We start from the raw sequence: 18,730 nt of genomic DNA on the forward strand, positions 1-18,730 counted from the left end.
CCTCTTGGCTTCTGCCACCGCTCAGTCCTGTATCATCATGCTACTTGTGACATCCTTGAGAGGCCCATCAGCTCTTCTGGGTTCAATGCGCAAATCTCCAGGTGACGTGGTGCTAGGCATGCCCCCTCCTTTCTGAATGAAGGGCTATGCTTTCTGTGATATGTGACATGAATATTCTAGGAGGCACAGGCAGCACTGTGCATGTCATTTGTCTGGGCAGGTAACACAAATGGGGTTCCAGGGCTGTACATTTTTAATTAAAAAAGTGCCTTTAAAAAAATACTATTCATGTAGTGGAGGGGAGGAGGGGTGCATTGGAGGGAAGTGTACTCAGAGCTTAAAGATCTGCTTTAAATTAGAATCCCTACACAGTTGCTTGCTATCTTTTGGCAAAACACTCAGGTGTAAATGAAGCTCCCACTGCTTCATAGATGCTTTTTTCGCCTCTCTTTGGATCAGCTTTGGGTATAGGTATAGAGTTCTGTTTATGGAGGTTTCTATTTATCTAATTATTTTTATTGGTTGAAACAGATGGACCTTTGTCTTTTTTCATCCAACTACGTAACCAGTGTATACAGCCCAGTTCCATTGTCAGTCGTACTTCTGGTGTCTGCATGTACTGCATTTTGATGTTATTGATGACATTGCATCTTCAAACACTTAATTTGGGTAATAAATGAATCTACATGTGAGTGTTCTTAAATTATTGTTTTTTAAACTTTTACATGATCAATTTTACATTATGATGGTGATTTCCTTGCATGGATAATGCACGACATCTTTAAGATTTGATATAAATGTAAGGATTAAAGTAATTATAAAAAATTGTTTTAGACATTATTTTTTTAATACATTTTATCCAAATTTATATATAAAAAGTTAAATAATCTTGATTTTGTTAAACACCAATTCATTTCTAGGTATACAGGTGAATCTTAATAAATTAGAACATCAAAACATTAATTTATTTCAGTAATTCAATTCAAAAAGTGAAACTCATATTATATAGATTCACTACACATAGTGATATATTTCAAGCATTTCTTTCTTTTAGTTTTGATGCTTATGGCTTACAGCTAGTGAAAACCCAAAATTCAGTATATCAGAAAATTAGAATATTGTTAAAAAAGTTCAATATTGTAGACTCATGGTGGTTGCTTAATTAAAGGCAAATAGGCTGTGCACTTAACATGCAGTTGCTCTAGATCTGAGGGGAACATACGCGGAAAATAAAAAAACTGAATTTTTGCTTGCACATGATTGGATGAAAGAAACCAGCAATGCTTTGCCTCATTTCAGAGCTTCCCCTCAGATCTAAAGCAACTGCACTTGCAGTGCACAGTATATTTAACTTTAGTAAATCAACCCCTTGGCGTCACATTCTAATCAGCTAATTAACTCAAAACACCTGTAAAGGTTTCCTGATACTTTAAATGGTCTCTCAGTCTGGTTCAGTAGGTTACACAATCATTGGGAAGACTGCTGACTTGACAGTTGTCTAGAGGACAGTCACTGACACCCTCTACAAGGAGGATAAATAAAAAAAAGGTTATTGCTAAAGAAGCTGGCTGTTCACAGAGTGCTGTATCCAAGCATATTAATGGAAAGTTGAGTGGAAATAAAAAGTGTGGTAGCAAAAGGTGCACAAGCACCAGGGATAATCACTGCCTTGAGAGGATTGTGACGCGAAGGCCATTTAAGAATTTGAGGGAGATTCACAAGGAGTGGACTACAGCTGGTGTCAGTGCTTCAAGAGCCACTACATACAGACATATCCAGGACATGAGCTACAACTGTCGCATTCCTTGTGTTACCTGGGCTAAGGAGAAAAAGGACTGGACTGTTGCTCAGTGGTCCACAGTCCTCTTTTCGGATGAAAGTAAATTTTGCATTTCATTTGGAAATCAAGGTCCCAGAGTCTGGAGGAAGAGTGGAGAGGAACAGAATCCAAGCTGCATGAGGTCCAGTGTGACGTTCCCACAGTCACTGCTGATCTGGGGAGCCATAACATCTGCTGGTGTTGGTCCACTGTGTTTTGTCAAGTCCAAAGTCAGCACATCCCTCTACCAGGAAATGAGCACTTAATTCTTCCCTTTGATGACCAGCTTTATGGAGAGGCTGATTTCAATTTCCAGCAGGACTTGGTACTTTTGGCAGTGTGGGCAGGTGCCAATACCTGGTTTATTGATCATGGTATCACTGTGCTTGATTGGCCAGCAAACATGCCTGACCTAAACCCCATAAAGAATCTGTGGGGTATTGTCAAGAGGAAGATGAGACACCAGACCCAACAATGCAGATGAGCTGAAGGCCAGTATAAAAGCAACCTGGGCTTCCATAACACCTCAGCAGTGCCCCAGACTGATCACCTCCATGCCACACTGCATTGATGCAGTAATTCATGCAAAAGGTGTCACAACCAAGTAATGAGTGCATACTATACTGTACATGGGCATACTTTTCAGTAAACCTACATTTCTGTATTAAAAATCCTTTTTTTTATTGGTCTTATGTAATATTCTAATCTACTGAAATACTGAAGTTTGGGTTTTCACTAGCTGTAAACCATAATCATCAAAATTAAAAGAAATTCTTGAAATATATCACTCTGTGTGTAATGAATGTACTGTATATAATATATGAGTTACACTTTTTGAATTTAATTACTGAAATAAATTAACTTTTTGATGATATTCTAATTTATTGAGATGCACCTGTAGACACAATAATCATTTAACACTTTAACTGTTTTAAAAATGTATGTGTAAAAATATATATATATTGCAATATATATATATATATTTATTTTTTTTTTTTAAAGGTATGATCTTAAAAACATGTATCTTTTTACTCAGTAGTTAGAAGCTCTAAGACAATTGATTATTTGTGAATTGTTGCGTGAATCGTTAACCAGTTCAATATAACTTAGCAGTAATACTGTTGAGCACAGTAAGACTTAACACTAATTCCTGTGGTGCCATGTGTATATTTATTCTCTGTGGCTGCATTGTCTTGCTTGATGCCCTTTCTCACTTGTAACACATTTTCTGATGAGGGAGCAGATTAACTGCTCAGAAATGCATTGAATAAAGTGTTTTTGTTTAGTTTAATAACACCTGAAGTATGTATCTGAACTCACTGTCTGTTTTTAGCTTCTTATCTGACATGAATCCACAATCACATATACTGTACATGTGAGAAGAGCTGCTTGCTGCAGTCCAGGGGACAGCAATTGAAAAACTCTAAGTCTAATCCTAAACTGGAGACACAAACCAAAGCAAAGCACACAATGCCTGGAGACAGAGGAGGTAGATTATCCGCTCACCGGACACACCACTTAAATGTACAGCAGCAAAGCTGCATCCCTGATTTGGATCACGTATCTATTATTTGATCCAGTTCTTACAGGTAGGGGGTGCTGTGATTAGTTACAGCACAAGCTAATCAGTGGGTCCCAGACAATGATTGATGGCCAGGACCTATCAATCGGCGAAGGAGAACACAGGACAGAGCTCTGTGGATGTAAACAACACAGAGCTCTGTCCCGTCAGTGGGGATGCACCAGTTTTTGTTCCCTGCAAAGCAGGAAATATAAACTGGCACGTCGCTTCGTAAAAGCACCACACAGTAAATACACCAAGCATTGCTAGGCACCCTTTAACCCTTTGTTTGCCCCTAGTTAATACCTTCCCATTCAATGTCATTAGTACAGTGTCAGTGTATATTAATATTACTGATCACTGTATTAGTGTCACTGGAGATGTCAGCGGCAGTTAGTCAGCTTCCACTAAGTGTCAGTGTCATATTGCCTACTGTACTATCACAGTCCTGCTATAAGTCGCTGATCACTGCCATTACTAGTATAAAAAAAAAAATGAAGAAATTAGTTTTTTTTAGTGGATATGTTTTATCTCAGAATGTAGAAAATATTTTTTTCAGAATTTTCAGGGTTTTTTTTCATATACATTATATTGCCAAAAGTATTGGGACACCCTCCCCAATCATTGGATTCAAGAGTTTGAATCACCTCCATGGCCACAGGTGTATAAAATTAAGGACCTAGACATGCAGACTGCTTCTACAAACATTTGTGAAAGAATGAATTCAGTGAATTCAAGTGTGGTACCTTGATAGGTTGCTACCTTGTAATAAGTCCATCCGTGAAATTTACTTGCTACTAAATATTCCACAGTCAACTGTTCATGATATTGCAACAAACTTGAAGCAACTGGGAATGACAGCAACTCATCCATGAAGTGGTAGGCCACATAAAATGACAGCGCGGGGTCAGCACATGCTGAAGTGCACAGTGAGCAGAAGTCGTCAACTGTCTGCAGATTCAAGAGCTAAAGACCTTCAAACTTCGTGTGGCCTTCAGATTAGCACAACAACAGTGGACTGGGTTTCCATGGCTGAGCAGCTGCATCCAAGCCTTACATCACCAAGTGCAATGCAAAGTGTCGGATGCAATGGTGTACAGCACACCGCCACTGGACTCTAGAGTAGTGAAGACATGTTCTCTGGAGTGACAAATCAAACATCTCTCTGTCTGGGTTTGACGGTTTCCAGGAGAACAGTACTTGCCTGACTGCATTGTGTCAAGTGTAAAGTTTGGTGGAGGGGGGATTATAGTGTGGGTTGTTTTTCAGGTGTTGGGCTTGGCTCCTTACTTCCAGTAAAGGGAATGTTTAAGACATGCATATCAAGACATTTTGGACAATTTCATGTTCCCAACTTTGTGGGAACAGTTTGGGGATGGCCCCTTCCTGTTCCAACATGCCTGCACACCAGTGCACAAAGCAAGGTCCATAAAGACACGGATGAGTGAGTTTGGGGTGGAGGAACTTGACTGGCCTGCACAGAGTCCTGACCTCAACCTGATAGAACACTTTTGGGATGAATTAGAGAAGAAACTGCGAGCCAGGCCTTCTCGTCCGACATCAGTGCCTGACCTCACAAATGTGCTTCTAGAAGAATGGTCAAACCTTCCCATAGACACCCTCCTAAACCTTGTGGACAGCCTTCCCAGAAGAGTTGAAGCTGTTATAGCTGCAAAAGGTTGGCCAACTCAGTATTGCTGCTGCACAAGTATTAAATAGTAAGAAGGTTAAAAAGTGAAAAGAGGCTCCCACTCATGCGCTGCTACACCATAAATATAAATAAAGAAAAACTAAACCAAAAACAGGGAGATTGCAGCACCCACTCACTAAGTGTACTCTCACTTAAAACTTATACAAACCAGGAATGTGTAGTGCGCTAACTCCTCGTTAAATATTCCTCCAATTGTGCCATGCACAATATACACACTAAATAAAGTCAAAATCCCAAATCATAAATTTCCAAATTGATGTGTTTAACAATAAATTTCCAAAGGATGTGCTTGTGCTCAAGATACTCTCCCTGCTCACTTTTATGTTCAACCTACAAATTATAATCGGTCAAATGTGTTTATAAAGGAGTGAATCCTTACATGTGGCAATGAATCCAAATGTCTTCACTCAATCAATGCTCAAAAAAACATGTATAAAATATATATATATATATTGTAGTGCAACACTGTTTAAGATAAGCTTAAGCACTGAGTGCACCAAAATATATACGCTCACATTAGAGAAAAACACACCGTGCGCCACAACACTGTTATAGGTGTTTACTTTATCCAACAAATGCAAAAAGTGCTCCCATCGCCAATGAGTGTGCCATGCACTCACCTTTTTCCTTGACCAATATACCTTACAGGTTATAAACACTGTGGACATTGGTTAATCTTTTACTTGTCCACCACTATCCCTTAGTAGCGATTTCCTTGCTACTGGCCCTTTAAGAGGGTCCATTTTAATGGATGCAAGTCACAGGGATTGTTAAATGCATCAATTTGTACATTTTTGATTTGGACTTTATTAAGTGTGTATATTTTTCATGGGACAATTGGAGGATTATTTAACGAGGAGTTAGCGCACTACACATTCCTGGTTTATATATATTGTACATTCACATCAGTCCGTAACCCTCAAGGGGTGCACAATCAAAGGTCATTAACTTACATTCATACATACACATACTAGGACCTATTTAGACAGGATCCAACTGACCTACCAGCATGTCTTTTGGAGTGTGGAACGAAACCAGAGTACCTGAAGGAAATCCACGCAGGCACAGGGAGAACATGCAATCTCCAGGCAGGTGCCATGGTTGGGATTTAAACCAATGATCCTAGTACTGCCAGGTGGAAGTGCTAACCATTTAGCCACTGTGTGAATGTTGAACTTATTTGCTAAAGGAGTTGAGAATATCCACATAATAAACTTTACAAATATTAATTTCAGTTATCCAAACATATGAAAAGCAAATACCTGTCAAGTTGAATTCCCAATCATATGCAGAATAAATAAGCTATGGAAATTAGTTTTTCACATAATTGGACAGCTGAAGTAAATACACATTTTTTTCTTAACCCCTTACTAATCAGCCTACACATGAAATTCTTTCACAGTTATATTTGGTTCAATTTTTCTAGCAAATAGGATTACCTTCATGTACTGTATATATTTAATTATTGTATTAATAATTATTAATATTAAAACTACAATTATCATCAAAGCTATAATCCAAAAAAGGTATAAGAGATGATCTCATTGGTAAACAAAACTGCTTTCTTTATCACTAACAGAAGAAGGACAGACACAAAGATTAAGTATTTATAAGGAATTGCTATTAAACTAGCTAGTTTTGGGTAGAATCCTGAACATTTTAATAAAATGTTTCTAAACTGAAACAACATCACTTAACCTAAAAAAGGACATCCAATTTACCACATCCCAGGGACGGACTGACCAATTGGAAACTCGGGCACTGCCCGAGGGCCCGGGGTCAGTAGGGGGCCCCATGAGATGCCCCTGGTACCTTTTTCATAGGCTTTTTTGAGTTCGGGCAAGGACACAGGGGCCCTATGATCCCCTATTGCCCGGGGGCCCCATGAGTTGTCAGTCCGCCCCTGCCACATCCTTACTATCTGAACCAACTCTAATAGAGAAATGTTGTTGCCTTGCAAAATTGGATTTTGACTGTACACCATGAGGTCAGTCAATATTTTCATAGAATCATATACTTTTTATTAACAAATCTTTAAGAACTTGCATTAAAACCCCCACAGGTTCAGAAACATTTATACCATATGGTAAAACCATATGAAAACAATTATACAACACAGTTCAAAAATTCCAGCAAGGGCCCTGCAAACGTATCAATAGTCAACATTGTATACAATATTCTAGTTGTCTTTTAAAGGGCTTGATGGGTTGTCCTTGCTGTACATCTGTCGATATGTTTTGCGGTACCACTGCTTGTTCAGAACAATTGTTGTATAGTACAATCTCTAGGTGGTGTCGCAGTGGCATACTAGTTTCCCAGGTGGACATAGGGGCTAATCTAACAGGCACTCATGGAGGGGAACTGCCCTCAGGACCAAGAAAATTAGATAATAAAAGCAGGGAGTTGTGCGCCTAAGGGGTAACTCCGAACACCTTAGTACTACGTATAGACTATCCACCAGTTATTGTAACTCCTTTAATGAAAAAATGGAGTTCCTAGAGTATTAGCCCAGTTTTTCAAAACCCCTAAATTGTATGATTGCTGATTCTCTGTGTACTTTGAGGTGCTGTCAAACGCTCAGGATGCCTAATTTTTTCAAAATTCCTTGATGCTTCCTATCTACCCCAGTATTGAGTATCCTGCCCTAATTCGATAGTGGCAAGAGCAAAGAGAACGCTATTGTTGCACACAGATCAGACACTACACGTCCTTTGTAATCAACCCCACCTTTGCTTACCCTCTTTGAAAGTGCCAGTCTAATTCAGATGCCCCTCATATCCTTAACTAATGCTTCTAGTGTCTTCTAAAATACACCATACTTAAGGCATATGAGACCCACAGGAAAACTGAACTCAGTTCTCACTTATTTTATTACAGGTTACTTATATAGCCCCATCAATACACAGATTTATTATACATTCACATAAGTCCCTGCCCTAAAGGAGCTTACAATCTAAGGTCCTTGGCTCACATTTATATACTAGGGACAATTTAGATAGTAGGAGACAGCATGTCTTTGGATGTGAGAGGGAACCAGAGGAAACATGTAGGCATGGCGAGAACAAGCCAACTCCTGGCAGGTAGTGCTGTGGTGGGGATTTCAACCAACAACTCTAGGGCTGGTAGGCTGAAGTGCTAACCACTTAGCCACTGTTCTGCGTTGCAGAACATAGGAAAAGTCACTGCTAAAAGCTGCAGAAATGTCTTAAAAGGGAAGTATGGCCAAACGTATGTGTCTGTACTTCTATTTAGGGTCAAAGGAGTACATTTACTTTTGACACAGTCAATTGATGAGGTAGAGTCATGCCAGCCTCAGGGAGGATCCTGACAATATTGTCAGGATCCACTCCACCTGGCTGCCTTATTAAGACCTGGTTCTATCTTTTAGTGCATGGCTAGGAACCAGAGCACCCCCTTCTCTAGCCTTGTGCTGCAGTGAGTGCTGGAGGAACAGAGCAGACAGAAGTGACTGACACAGAAGTATGCACTGTATGATTTTTGTATACCTTAACTTCTACTTTAATTGCAGAAAACTCTAAAAAAGTGGGGATGAGCTCAAGGTTTGGACTGAACCTTTGCTGTTTGCAATCAGCCATCAGAATGCTGGACTGTTAGCCAATTTGGAAGGAACCGATGGTCATTTATAGCAGCTGGCACTCTCCATGTCTTTAGCAAACAGTGACATCACTAGGCCCCAATCATTTACTAGCCAGGAATCCCCGACCATGTAAAAAAGAATACCGTTATGACATGAGGTCATATTTGGACAATAACTTTGACTTCACATGGGAGACATAGCTCCTTTGTTTATTTTTATTGGCAGGGATGAAAGATGTCATTTGGTGTGAATCAGTGATGGAATGGGGCTTGCTCATCAGTTGAAGGTATTTATCATTTTTGGTGACTCTCAGACATTGTTCAATGTGACCGACATGGTGATAAACAATAGACGTACCTTGTTGACATTTTTTGTTTTTTAATTTTAAAGTTTACTTTTTCTTGTGTGAAAGAGCAGGAGGACTATGTACCACTTCCTTATTTACCTGGTGGGGTTATATATGGGTGCCCCCCTATTTTTAAAGGGGGACTTTCAGATTCCTATAAGCCCCCCTTATCACAGACCCCACATCCAGGGATCATGTGGTTACTGGGGTCAATGGACATTACTGTTTTTTTTTTTAAATTCAGCTCTTATTGACTTCAGTGGGATTTGGATTTGGCACCAAGACATTAGTCATTTTTTGCAAACCCTCCTCAATCTGAACCCAGGTACATTTGCTTCATCCTTAATAAAAGTTTCAGTTTTCAGCCCTGTTGCACTTTGAATGACAATTGCACGATCATGCAACACTGTTCCCATATGACATTTTTTAATGATTTTTTCACACAAATAGAGCTTTCTTTTGGTGGTATTTAATCACTACTTTTTGCTAAAAAAAATGAAAAAAAAACAAAAATGTTGGAAAAAAGTGTTTTTCTTTGTTTCTATTATAAAATTTTAATATGTAAAAGTAACTCCATGCCTAAACTGACAAAGCAACAAATACAAACCTAAAATTGTGAATTACTGCAACAAAAATACCACTGCTGCAGTTTTTACTTTGTGTAACACAACTACAGTGCATATACAAAAAAAAAAATTCTAACTACACATATCATAGATATACTTCAGCTCTTACATACAGTATATGATGTGTCTTTATTGAATACGTTTAAACATTTGCGGTGGAATGTATCTGAGTTTCCAGTGTCAGAAGTGAATAGCGGCCATCTTAGTGTTTGTAGACACTAAGATGACTATACTGGGTGCCGGTCCATAGGGCACCTATTTATGTGAGTGTAAATTTTTAAACATAGTCAATAAAGACACCATATGGTTTTACACTATGGGACCCTCTCTTCCATCTTTTTTTTTGTTTTGAGAAACACAGCTTGGTTCTGAATAACTGACTGGAGTTGATCATATAGGGGTTTGCCCCACAAGCACAGTTGCCAATGCTAGTGATAGTTGGTCACCCAACAGAGAGTGAGTGCAAGTCCATGTGGGACACAAAGGCACTGTCAAGTGGAGCACTATATTCATATTACAGCACAGCTACTTTTTGCACCAATTGGGACATCATATATTCATACATATTTATTTGAGCTTTGCTTTTTTTATGGTAGTATAAAATTTTTCAAACAGGTTATTTTTCTCCTTCACTGATGTGCGCTGATGAGGCTGCACTGATGGTCAATGATGAGGTGGCACTGACAGGCAGCACTGATGGGCACTGATGAGGCTGCACTGATAGGTGGCAATAATGGGCACTGATAGGTGGTACTGATAGGCACTAATAGGAAACAATGAAGGGCACTGATTAGGAGCACTGATGGGCACTAACTGGCATTTATAGGCAGCACTGATGGGAACTGTTGGGGCAGAAGTAATCAGTGCTCTGATTATCAATGTAGATGTACCCTTTCACACTTGTCAGTTATCAGCAGTACTTTCCTCACACTGTGACAGCATGAGGAAAGTACTGCCGATAACCAGCAAGTGTGTTCACATCATGAGCATCTGTGATTGGACACAGCTGATCACATAGTAAAGGGCCGCAGTGATTGCCCCTTTACCGTAATTTGTGATCAGCTGTCTCAGTGTCTGAAGTACACAGCGATCACAGAGAACTCCATGTGCACACCACAATGAGCATGGTTCTAGGTGGAGGTAAAATAGACGCCCTCCCAGAATTGGACAACCACACTGTAGCTATCATTTGACTACAGCACAGTCGGCAAGTGGTTAAACCATAACTCTGCCAGAGGGCTTTTGGTAGGCACAATTATTATGGTTAAAATCTTTCTTAAAAAAAAGTTGCTATATTGTTATGGGTTGTCCCAGCCCCAGTCACTTTTGTAGGATAGCTTTGTTTGTATGTAAGTTAGGAAAAGATATTTAAATGCCTGTAAAAAAAATTAGTATACTAACTTTACTGTCATTTCAAATTACATATACTGTATGAAGATAGTTAGACAAATGGAAATTCCTACAGAAATGTAAAAGTTTTTTTAAATATCTGCCATCAAAGATTTAAATTCTCTATTTTATCTAAAAAAAAATGGAATCAATGGCAGAACAAGTATAAATTAAAAGTACTATAACAAACTCCTATGGGTATTTTTTAAATGTATTCTCCGATGTTTTATTAAAATATGTAACTGACTATCAAATGAGAATTGCAATTATCTAGGTTCCTCCTCTCAAGCCGATGTTTTATTTTATAAATTGATACACATCAAAATTGTTTAGATCTTTATATGCTCTACATGCTGCATCAGAGAGAAAAATAATAACCTCTCTTTGGACCATGGGTGATAATTCTCTAGTAAGTGTGAAGTAAAACAATGATTGACTTAACTAAATGTGATATTTACCCTGACATTCAAATTTATTAGGATGCATTTAATCAATTGTTTATTTTAATTTTAAGGGATTATTTTTTGTGCCATAGTTGCAACTTACAGTACAGTAGTTAAAAAGACAAAAAATACTTTGCGTGATTTTTTTATCTGATTGTACCCTCCAGACTATACAGTATAATATATTAAAGTAATATATACCAAAGCATAACTGCAGTGGCCATTGCATGACATACTTTGGGTAATGCAGTTATCTTTAACCATGAGTTGTGTGGATATGTATCCTTTCTACGTTCCTAATCACAAGTTGTATGGATATGTATCCTTTCTACTTTCCTAATCACGAGTTGAATGGATATGTATCCTTTCTACTTTCCTAATCACGAGTTGTATGGATATGTATCCTTTCTACTTTCCTAATCACGAGTTGTATGGATATGTATCCTTTCTACTTTCCTAATCACGAGTTGTATGGATATGTATCCTTTCTACTTTCCTAATCACGAGTTGAATGGATATGTATCCTTTCTACTTTCCTAATCACGAGTTGAATGGATATGTATCCTTTCTACTTTCCTAATCACGAGTTGAATGGATATGTATACTTTCTACTTTCCTTGCTTGTTAATGGCAGCTAACTGTATTTCCATTTTAGACATTATCATCCTACATAGCTGATGACCACAACAAGACTATGGTGAAAGAATTCATCCTAATGGCATTTTCTGACTTGGCACACTTGCAGATATTAATGTCTTTCATCATTTTGCTGTCATACATGATCTGTGTCACTGGAAATATTTCTATTATTATTTTGATTATAATTGATCCTTTACTTCACAATCCAATGTATACATTTATAGGCACCTTTGCCTTCCTGGAAATTATGTTTGCAACAGTAACTGTACCTAAGCTTTTGGATAACTTAATTTCAGAAAAAAAGAATATTTCTTTTCTAGGATGCTTCACACAGTTATATTTCTTTAACGGATTAGGGATAACTGAATGCTACCTCTTGGCAGTAATGGCCTTTGATCGGGATTTAGCTATTAACAATCCCTTGCATTATTTGTCTATTATGTGTAAGAAGCTTTGTTTTAAATTAGCCGGGACACCATGGCTTATTGGGCTTACGGTTTCCTTTGTAACTACATTTTGCACCGCTCGTCTAAATTACTGTGGTCCAAATCAGATCAACAATTTTGTATGTGATGCAGCGCCACTTCAAGATTTGTCTTGCTCTGATCCTTTTATCAGCAAACTGGCTATTCTAGTAGCGGCTGTCTTAGCCATAGTCATCCCATTTATAGTCATTATATGTTTCTACATTCACATTATCAATACCATCTTAAAAATTAAAACTTCTGCTGGAAAGAAAAAAGCTTTCTCCACCTGTTCCTCTCATCTTACTGTGGCCAGTCTGTATTATGGCACAGCCATGATTGTATACATCATACCAATTGGCAACCAAATGGACAAATTCCTAGCTCTTGTATACACTGTTCTCACTCCAATGTTAAATCCATTTATTTACTCCTTGAGGAATAAGGATGTGAAGTCAGCAATAAAAAAATCTAAATCTTTATTAAGTAATTTACTGACTGTTTCTGCTTTATGTTAATAAAAAAGAACTTTATTTACCTTGATTTTTAGAAAATAGCATACAGCAATATGGACAAATGGACAATGCACCAAATTATGGAAACAAGTATGGTAAAAGGATATTATGACCTAATATGGTGTTGGACTGTCTTTGGCAACCAAGATGGCCTGAATTCTCCTGGGAATTGACAATTATAAGTCGTGGATGGTGGTTAATAGAATCTGATATGACTCTTCATGCAAAAACCCGGGTCACAATCTTGTGCAATGTCCTTTTGTCTCTTTCGGCAGTTGCCCATATCGACTGCTCGTATGCTTATCAGACAGCGTTTTCCCAGAAACCATATATGCCATCAAAACCTTTGATACCTTACAAACAATTTGCCCTGTTTGAAGCTCTGTAAACTCTGATTTACTAGCATCACACTCAGTGAATGATGAAAGTGAGATTTACCACCTGTTAGCTAGGTGTCTCATCACACAGCGGAAGCAAAAGAATGTTACATCACCTCCGCTTTTAATGCAAAACATGTTGTCGCTTTCACACCTGCAAATCATGTAGTGTTTTCATATTCTTGCCCAATCCCTGTATATTTCTTAAATAAGAATTCATATTTTTAATTTAAGTTTGTTGAATTAAGTTTAAATTCATTTAAATTAGAAAATTAAATTTACTGATTTAAGTTTGATTGAATAGTATCTATCTATCTATCTATCTATCTATCTATCTATCTATCTATAGTATCTATCTTCTTCTGGCTAAATGTTTGTTTATGGAATTCCAATAGATTTTTCATATTAATGAGGTTTTTGTTATCCAGGGTCATCAAAACGTTTATTACCAGATCAAATTGTAACACCAATTTGCTCTACATTAATTTTTTAACCCACTGTTCATACCAAAATGATCTTTTATCATGTCTGGAGGCCTTACTTTAGTAGTTAGTATTTTCAGTCCTGTATATTTTTATTTTTAAAAACAATTTTGTCCCCAAATACCATCCAAATATACAACATACATAAACTTGTTTATTGATATAAAATACAAAAGATTCAAACCAATTGGTTTTATTTTTTCTATCAATAAACAAGACTTCTAAGGGCCTGTTCACACTAGAATGCGGGTGGGGAAAGCTGCGGTCCTGTGTGGCATTCCAACCACATTCCTATAGTACCATGCGATGCAGTTGCCGTGCATTTGCATGCACTACTTTTGGTGTGGTGCTATTTCAGCCCATTCAAATGAATGGGCTTTAAATTGCAAAGCACAGAACTGAAGATGAATTGCACAGGAACTCACAGCTTGTTCCTGTACAAGTCAGCTCTGGGCATATTGTGAACCAGCCCTAAAAGAGGAAAGCTTTTGAGGTTCATATTTGTTGTTGTTTATTTGGATGGCATGTAGGGACAAAATAATATTTTCAGTCCTTGGTAGTCCACAAAACAGGATTTTTTTTTTAATGTGGGATTTGTTGGAACCGGGGATTTGTTGGAACTCCCCAGCATGTTATCCTATGTGTCCATGCACAAATATGCTTTAATCATCATTTTTTGGCAGGGGAGTTTTCTGGATGGGAAAAAAACCCAGAACTAGTGGGTTTCAAGAGGTTCTAACTCTGGCAAATGTGGTAACGTGGCAAACCAGCATTTTTTAGCATTTTTTTAGCCCAAATTGTATTTTTTTTTGTGTGTAAAAACACGCTAAAAAGGCATTATAAAAGATAGTGGCAGCATGAGGTGGCCACAAAATCTAGATGGTCAGTTTGGGAATGATGTATGTTGCCTAGTGCATTTATTTATTTGATTTTTTTCTTTATTAAAGCAATTTACTGCACTACATCTGGTGTGCTCTGTGCTCGCTTACATTTTAGTTTCAAAAACACATTGCTGTCTGATGTATGCATGGGCTGCATGTAGTATTGTTTGATGTTACTTCAAAAACTGCAGAAAGTCTGTTGTTGTCAATAAGATGGATCAAATTAGTGAGTTAAAGCAGAACCAAACTCTAAAATCAACATATGGCAATCAGAGAGGCTTCTTATTGTAGCACAAAGAAATGCAAGTTCTCTTCTGCAATATAATAAACCTACTAGCCTACTTGCAGTCTTCTTTAACGGCCTCCCGGCCGCCCTATAGGAGAACTACTACTACAGGGTGGCAGGGCTGTGCAAAATCACATATACAGTATATACGTAACTTTGCATTTCCAGGTGGGAGGGGGGGGGGGGAATAAAGCTGAAGATGCTTACTGGATTTTGGGGTTCTGTACATGGCTAGACTGCCAAAAATTCTCTCACATGTGGTATCCCCATACTCAGTAGCAGAATGTGTTTTGGGGTATAATTACACATATACCCCTGGCATGTGGGAGCAATATATCATTTAAGTGACAACTTTGTGAAAATATTTTTTTGTCATTTTCCAAAAACTTGTGGTAAAAAAATAAAAATTTCCATGGACTCAACATACCTCTCAGCAAATAGCTTAGGGTGTCTTGTTTCCAAAAAGGGGTCTTTTGGGGGAGAGGGTTATGCTATCCTGGAATTTCGGAGCCTCTGAAACTGTGATAGGTAGTGAGGAAGTGAAATGAAGAATGTACGCACATTCAGGCTTTCAAAGGGGGTCATAGGATTTCGGACTCCTGTATGCAGCTAGGCTGCCAAAAAGTCTCACATGTTGTATCCCCATACTCTGTATTTTACATTCTGCTACTTCTCCTTATACCCATGGCATGCATGAGTAATATATCATTTAAGTGACAACTTTGTGTCAAAAAATAATTTTCATTTTTCAAAAACTTGTGGAAAAAATATAAATCTTCTATGAACTCAATATCCCTGTCAGCAAATAGCTTAGTCTACTTTCCGAAAAGGGGGGTGTTTGCAATGCCCTGGCATTATAACACCTCAAGAAATGTGATAGGAAGTCAGAAAGTAAAATCTGCGAAAATTCCAATATCTATACCATAGTTTGTAGACGCTATAACATTCACACAAACCATTGAGTATACACTTGTTGGGATTTTTTTTTACCAAAGACATGTAGCAGAATACATTTTGGCATAACTTTAGGCGAGCAATATCCATCTGTAATATCGCCCATGCCATGCATGAATGCTAATTCACCCTGCACTGCTATATGGTAATTGTCTGCGAGCAATATCCATCTGTAATATCGCCCATGCCATGTATGAATGCTAACATTTCAAGCACCTTAGCAAGTTAGTGTGATGCAGATTTTATGTTCACAGGATATTTTCTCCTTAAAGGATAAGTTCACCTTTGGGAACATGTTACATCCATTTTTAGGGTGTAACATGTTCTTAATCCTGCAGTTGCCGACCGCTGAACCCCACTCCCCCCATGACAGCAGTACGGGATGTAATAGCTTTCAGTTAAAAAAAAAAAAAACCAGCCTGGCCATGCAGGGCTCCACTCACATGGTTGCGTCATTCATTCACAGTGTTCTGCGAATGAATGGACTACAAGTCCCGGCAGCCTTGGTGGCTGCCAGCTGGTAATCCTCAATGAACTACCATGGTTCTGTGAGCGCCGTGGTAGTTCACTGAGTCTTCCTGTCATCAAGTATGGGATGGGATGTACAGCCAAGCAGATACACTGACAGTGTGCAGGAGACCTGCATGGCATCAACAATCAGCTGATCGCTGGTGTAATGCTTTCCAGGCTTCTAACACAATAAATAATAAATGCACATTTTTTTAACCTGCAAAAAATATGCATTTATTATTATTTTGTGGAAAGGTGAACGTATCTTTTAATATAAAGTTAACCAGAGTTAAAAATTTAGTTTGAGTATATCATATACAGCTATAACTGGAACTATCCAGTTTTATTGTCTTTGGCTATGTTGGAAACCATTTTATCCTTTGTCTTTAAAAAAATATCCATAGTGTGAGTCAACAGAACTTGCACCTTTCACTTTATTAATAAAAAAAGACAACAATCCTCAGTCCTTACATAATTTGCCTTTGTTCACGGGGTGGAGCGGTTTCAGCAGGTAGCTCTCACTTGTCATATCAAGAGCTACTTTTACACAGAATCTGTCATTCAGATTGGTCTCCTGAGATTTCACACCTTGCAAATTCTTATACCCCTAGCAAGTACCCATAAAATAATAAAATGTGCTATCGGAGCCATTGAAGGTATTACTGTATTTCTATAGTTATCTTTTAACCGTACAGACCAACGAGAAAGAAAAAATGGATCTACCATATGTCTCAACAGTAGCTCTTGATATGACAAGTGAGAGCTACCTGCTGAAACCGCTCCACCCCGTGAACAAAGGCAAATTATGTAAGGACTGAGGATTGTTGTCTTTTTTTATTAATAAAGTGAAAGGTGCAAGTTCTGTTGACTCACACTATGGATATTTTTTTAAAGACAAAGGATAAAATGGTTTCCAACATAGCCAAAGACAATAAAACTGGATAGTTCCAGTTATAGCTGTATATGATATACTCAAACTAAATTTTTAACTCTGGTTAACTTTATATTAAAAGATACGTTCACCTTTCCACAAAATAATAATAAATGCATATTTTTTGCAGGTTAAAAAAATGTGCATTTATTATGTATTGTGTTAGAAGCCTGGAAAGCATTACACCAGCGATCAGCTGATTGTTGATGCCATGCAGGTCTCCTGCACACTGTCAGTGTATCTGCTTGGCTGTACATCCCATCCCATACTTGATGACAGGAAGACTCAGTGAACTACCACGGCGCTCACAGAACCATGGTAGTTCATTGAGGATTACCAGCTGGCAGCCACCAAGGCTGCCGGGACTTGTAGTCCATTCATTCGCAGAACACTGTGAATGAATGACGCAACCATGTGAGTGGAGCCCTGCATGGCCAGGCTGGTTTTTTTTTTTTTTAACTGAAAGCTATTACATCCCGTACTGCTGCACCTCCTTACCACTAGTTATGTGGATAAATTTAGCTACAAATATCCCGGCATGCCTAGGACAGAACTAGAAAAATAAGAAATAATGTTGGCATGTAAGTCTTGAGACCTGGCACTTCTATTTTAAGACTTTAACCTGATGACACAAGTACTGACCCATTAGTTCCATTTGCCCAATGTAGGGTAGTTTAAAAAAATATGGTCCCTTACATTTTTTTCCACTACACACAGAACATCCACAGTGGCAATAGTGAAAACTGTTAAATAGTCAATGTTGATTGAGAGACTGAAGTTCCACTTTACTTACTACTGCTGGCAGCATAAGGATTCAGATAGGAAAGTATATAATATTTACTGTTTTTAAACTTTTTCATATTTCTTTAGTTACTTCCTGGTTTCTTGCCTAGGCAAATAATGTCATACATCCCAGGAGTCTTCAGGAGAGGAGGAGGGGTTTTCTGAGCTAAGCACACCCTCCTGCCTGCATGCCTGAGCCAAGGGCAGATTAATTCCAGGAAATAAATGCTACATGAATCATCTGCCCTTACTTAAGATGGTCAGGACCAGAAATGCCGGGAGGGTATTCTTCAAAGTGATTTCTTTGCAAAATGGAGACATGGATGGATGGGGGAATTAACTTTAAATATTAAAAAACGAATTGAATAGCATTGTTTGTGTGTGGTCCTCTGGTGCAGTGTAGTTCCGCTTTAAA

The 18,730-nt window shown here is 38.2% G+C and overlaps 1 protein-coding gene across 1 annotated transcript; it reads left to right on the forward strand.

The window, feature by feature from the left end:
- The first annotated feature begins 11,441 nt into the window (after positions 1-11,441).
- Positions 11,442-13,114, forward strand: LOC149452285 (olfactory receptor 6N1-like). The gene is made up of 2 exons (XM_089689555.1): positions 11,442-11,459; positions 12,149-13,114. Exons 1-2 carry the CDS (start codon positions 11,442-11,444, stop codon positions 13,112-13,114), a joined length of 984 nt encoding a protein of 327 aa, XP_089545681.1.
- The last annotated feature ends 5,616 nt before the right edge of the window (positions 13,115-18,730 follow it).

The sequence above is a fragment of the Staurois parvus genome, unplaced genomic scaffold (assembly GCF_062004578.1).
Source record: "Staurois parvus isolate SC_StPar_1 unplaced genomic scaffold, SC_StPar_1.0 ptg000486l, whole genome shotgun sequence".
Classification (NCBI taxonomy): domain Eukaryota; kingdom Metazoa; phylum Chordata; class Amphibia; order Anura; family Ranidae; genus Staurois; species Staurois parvus.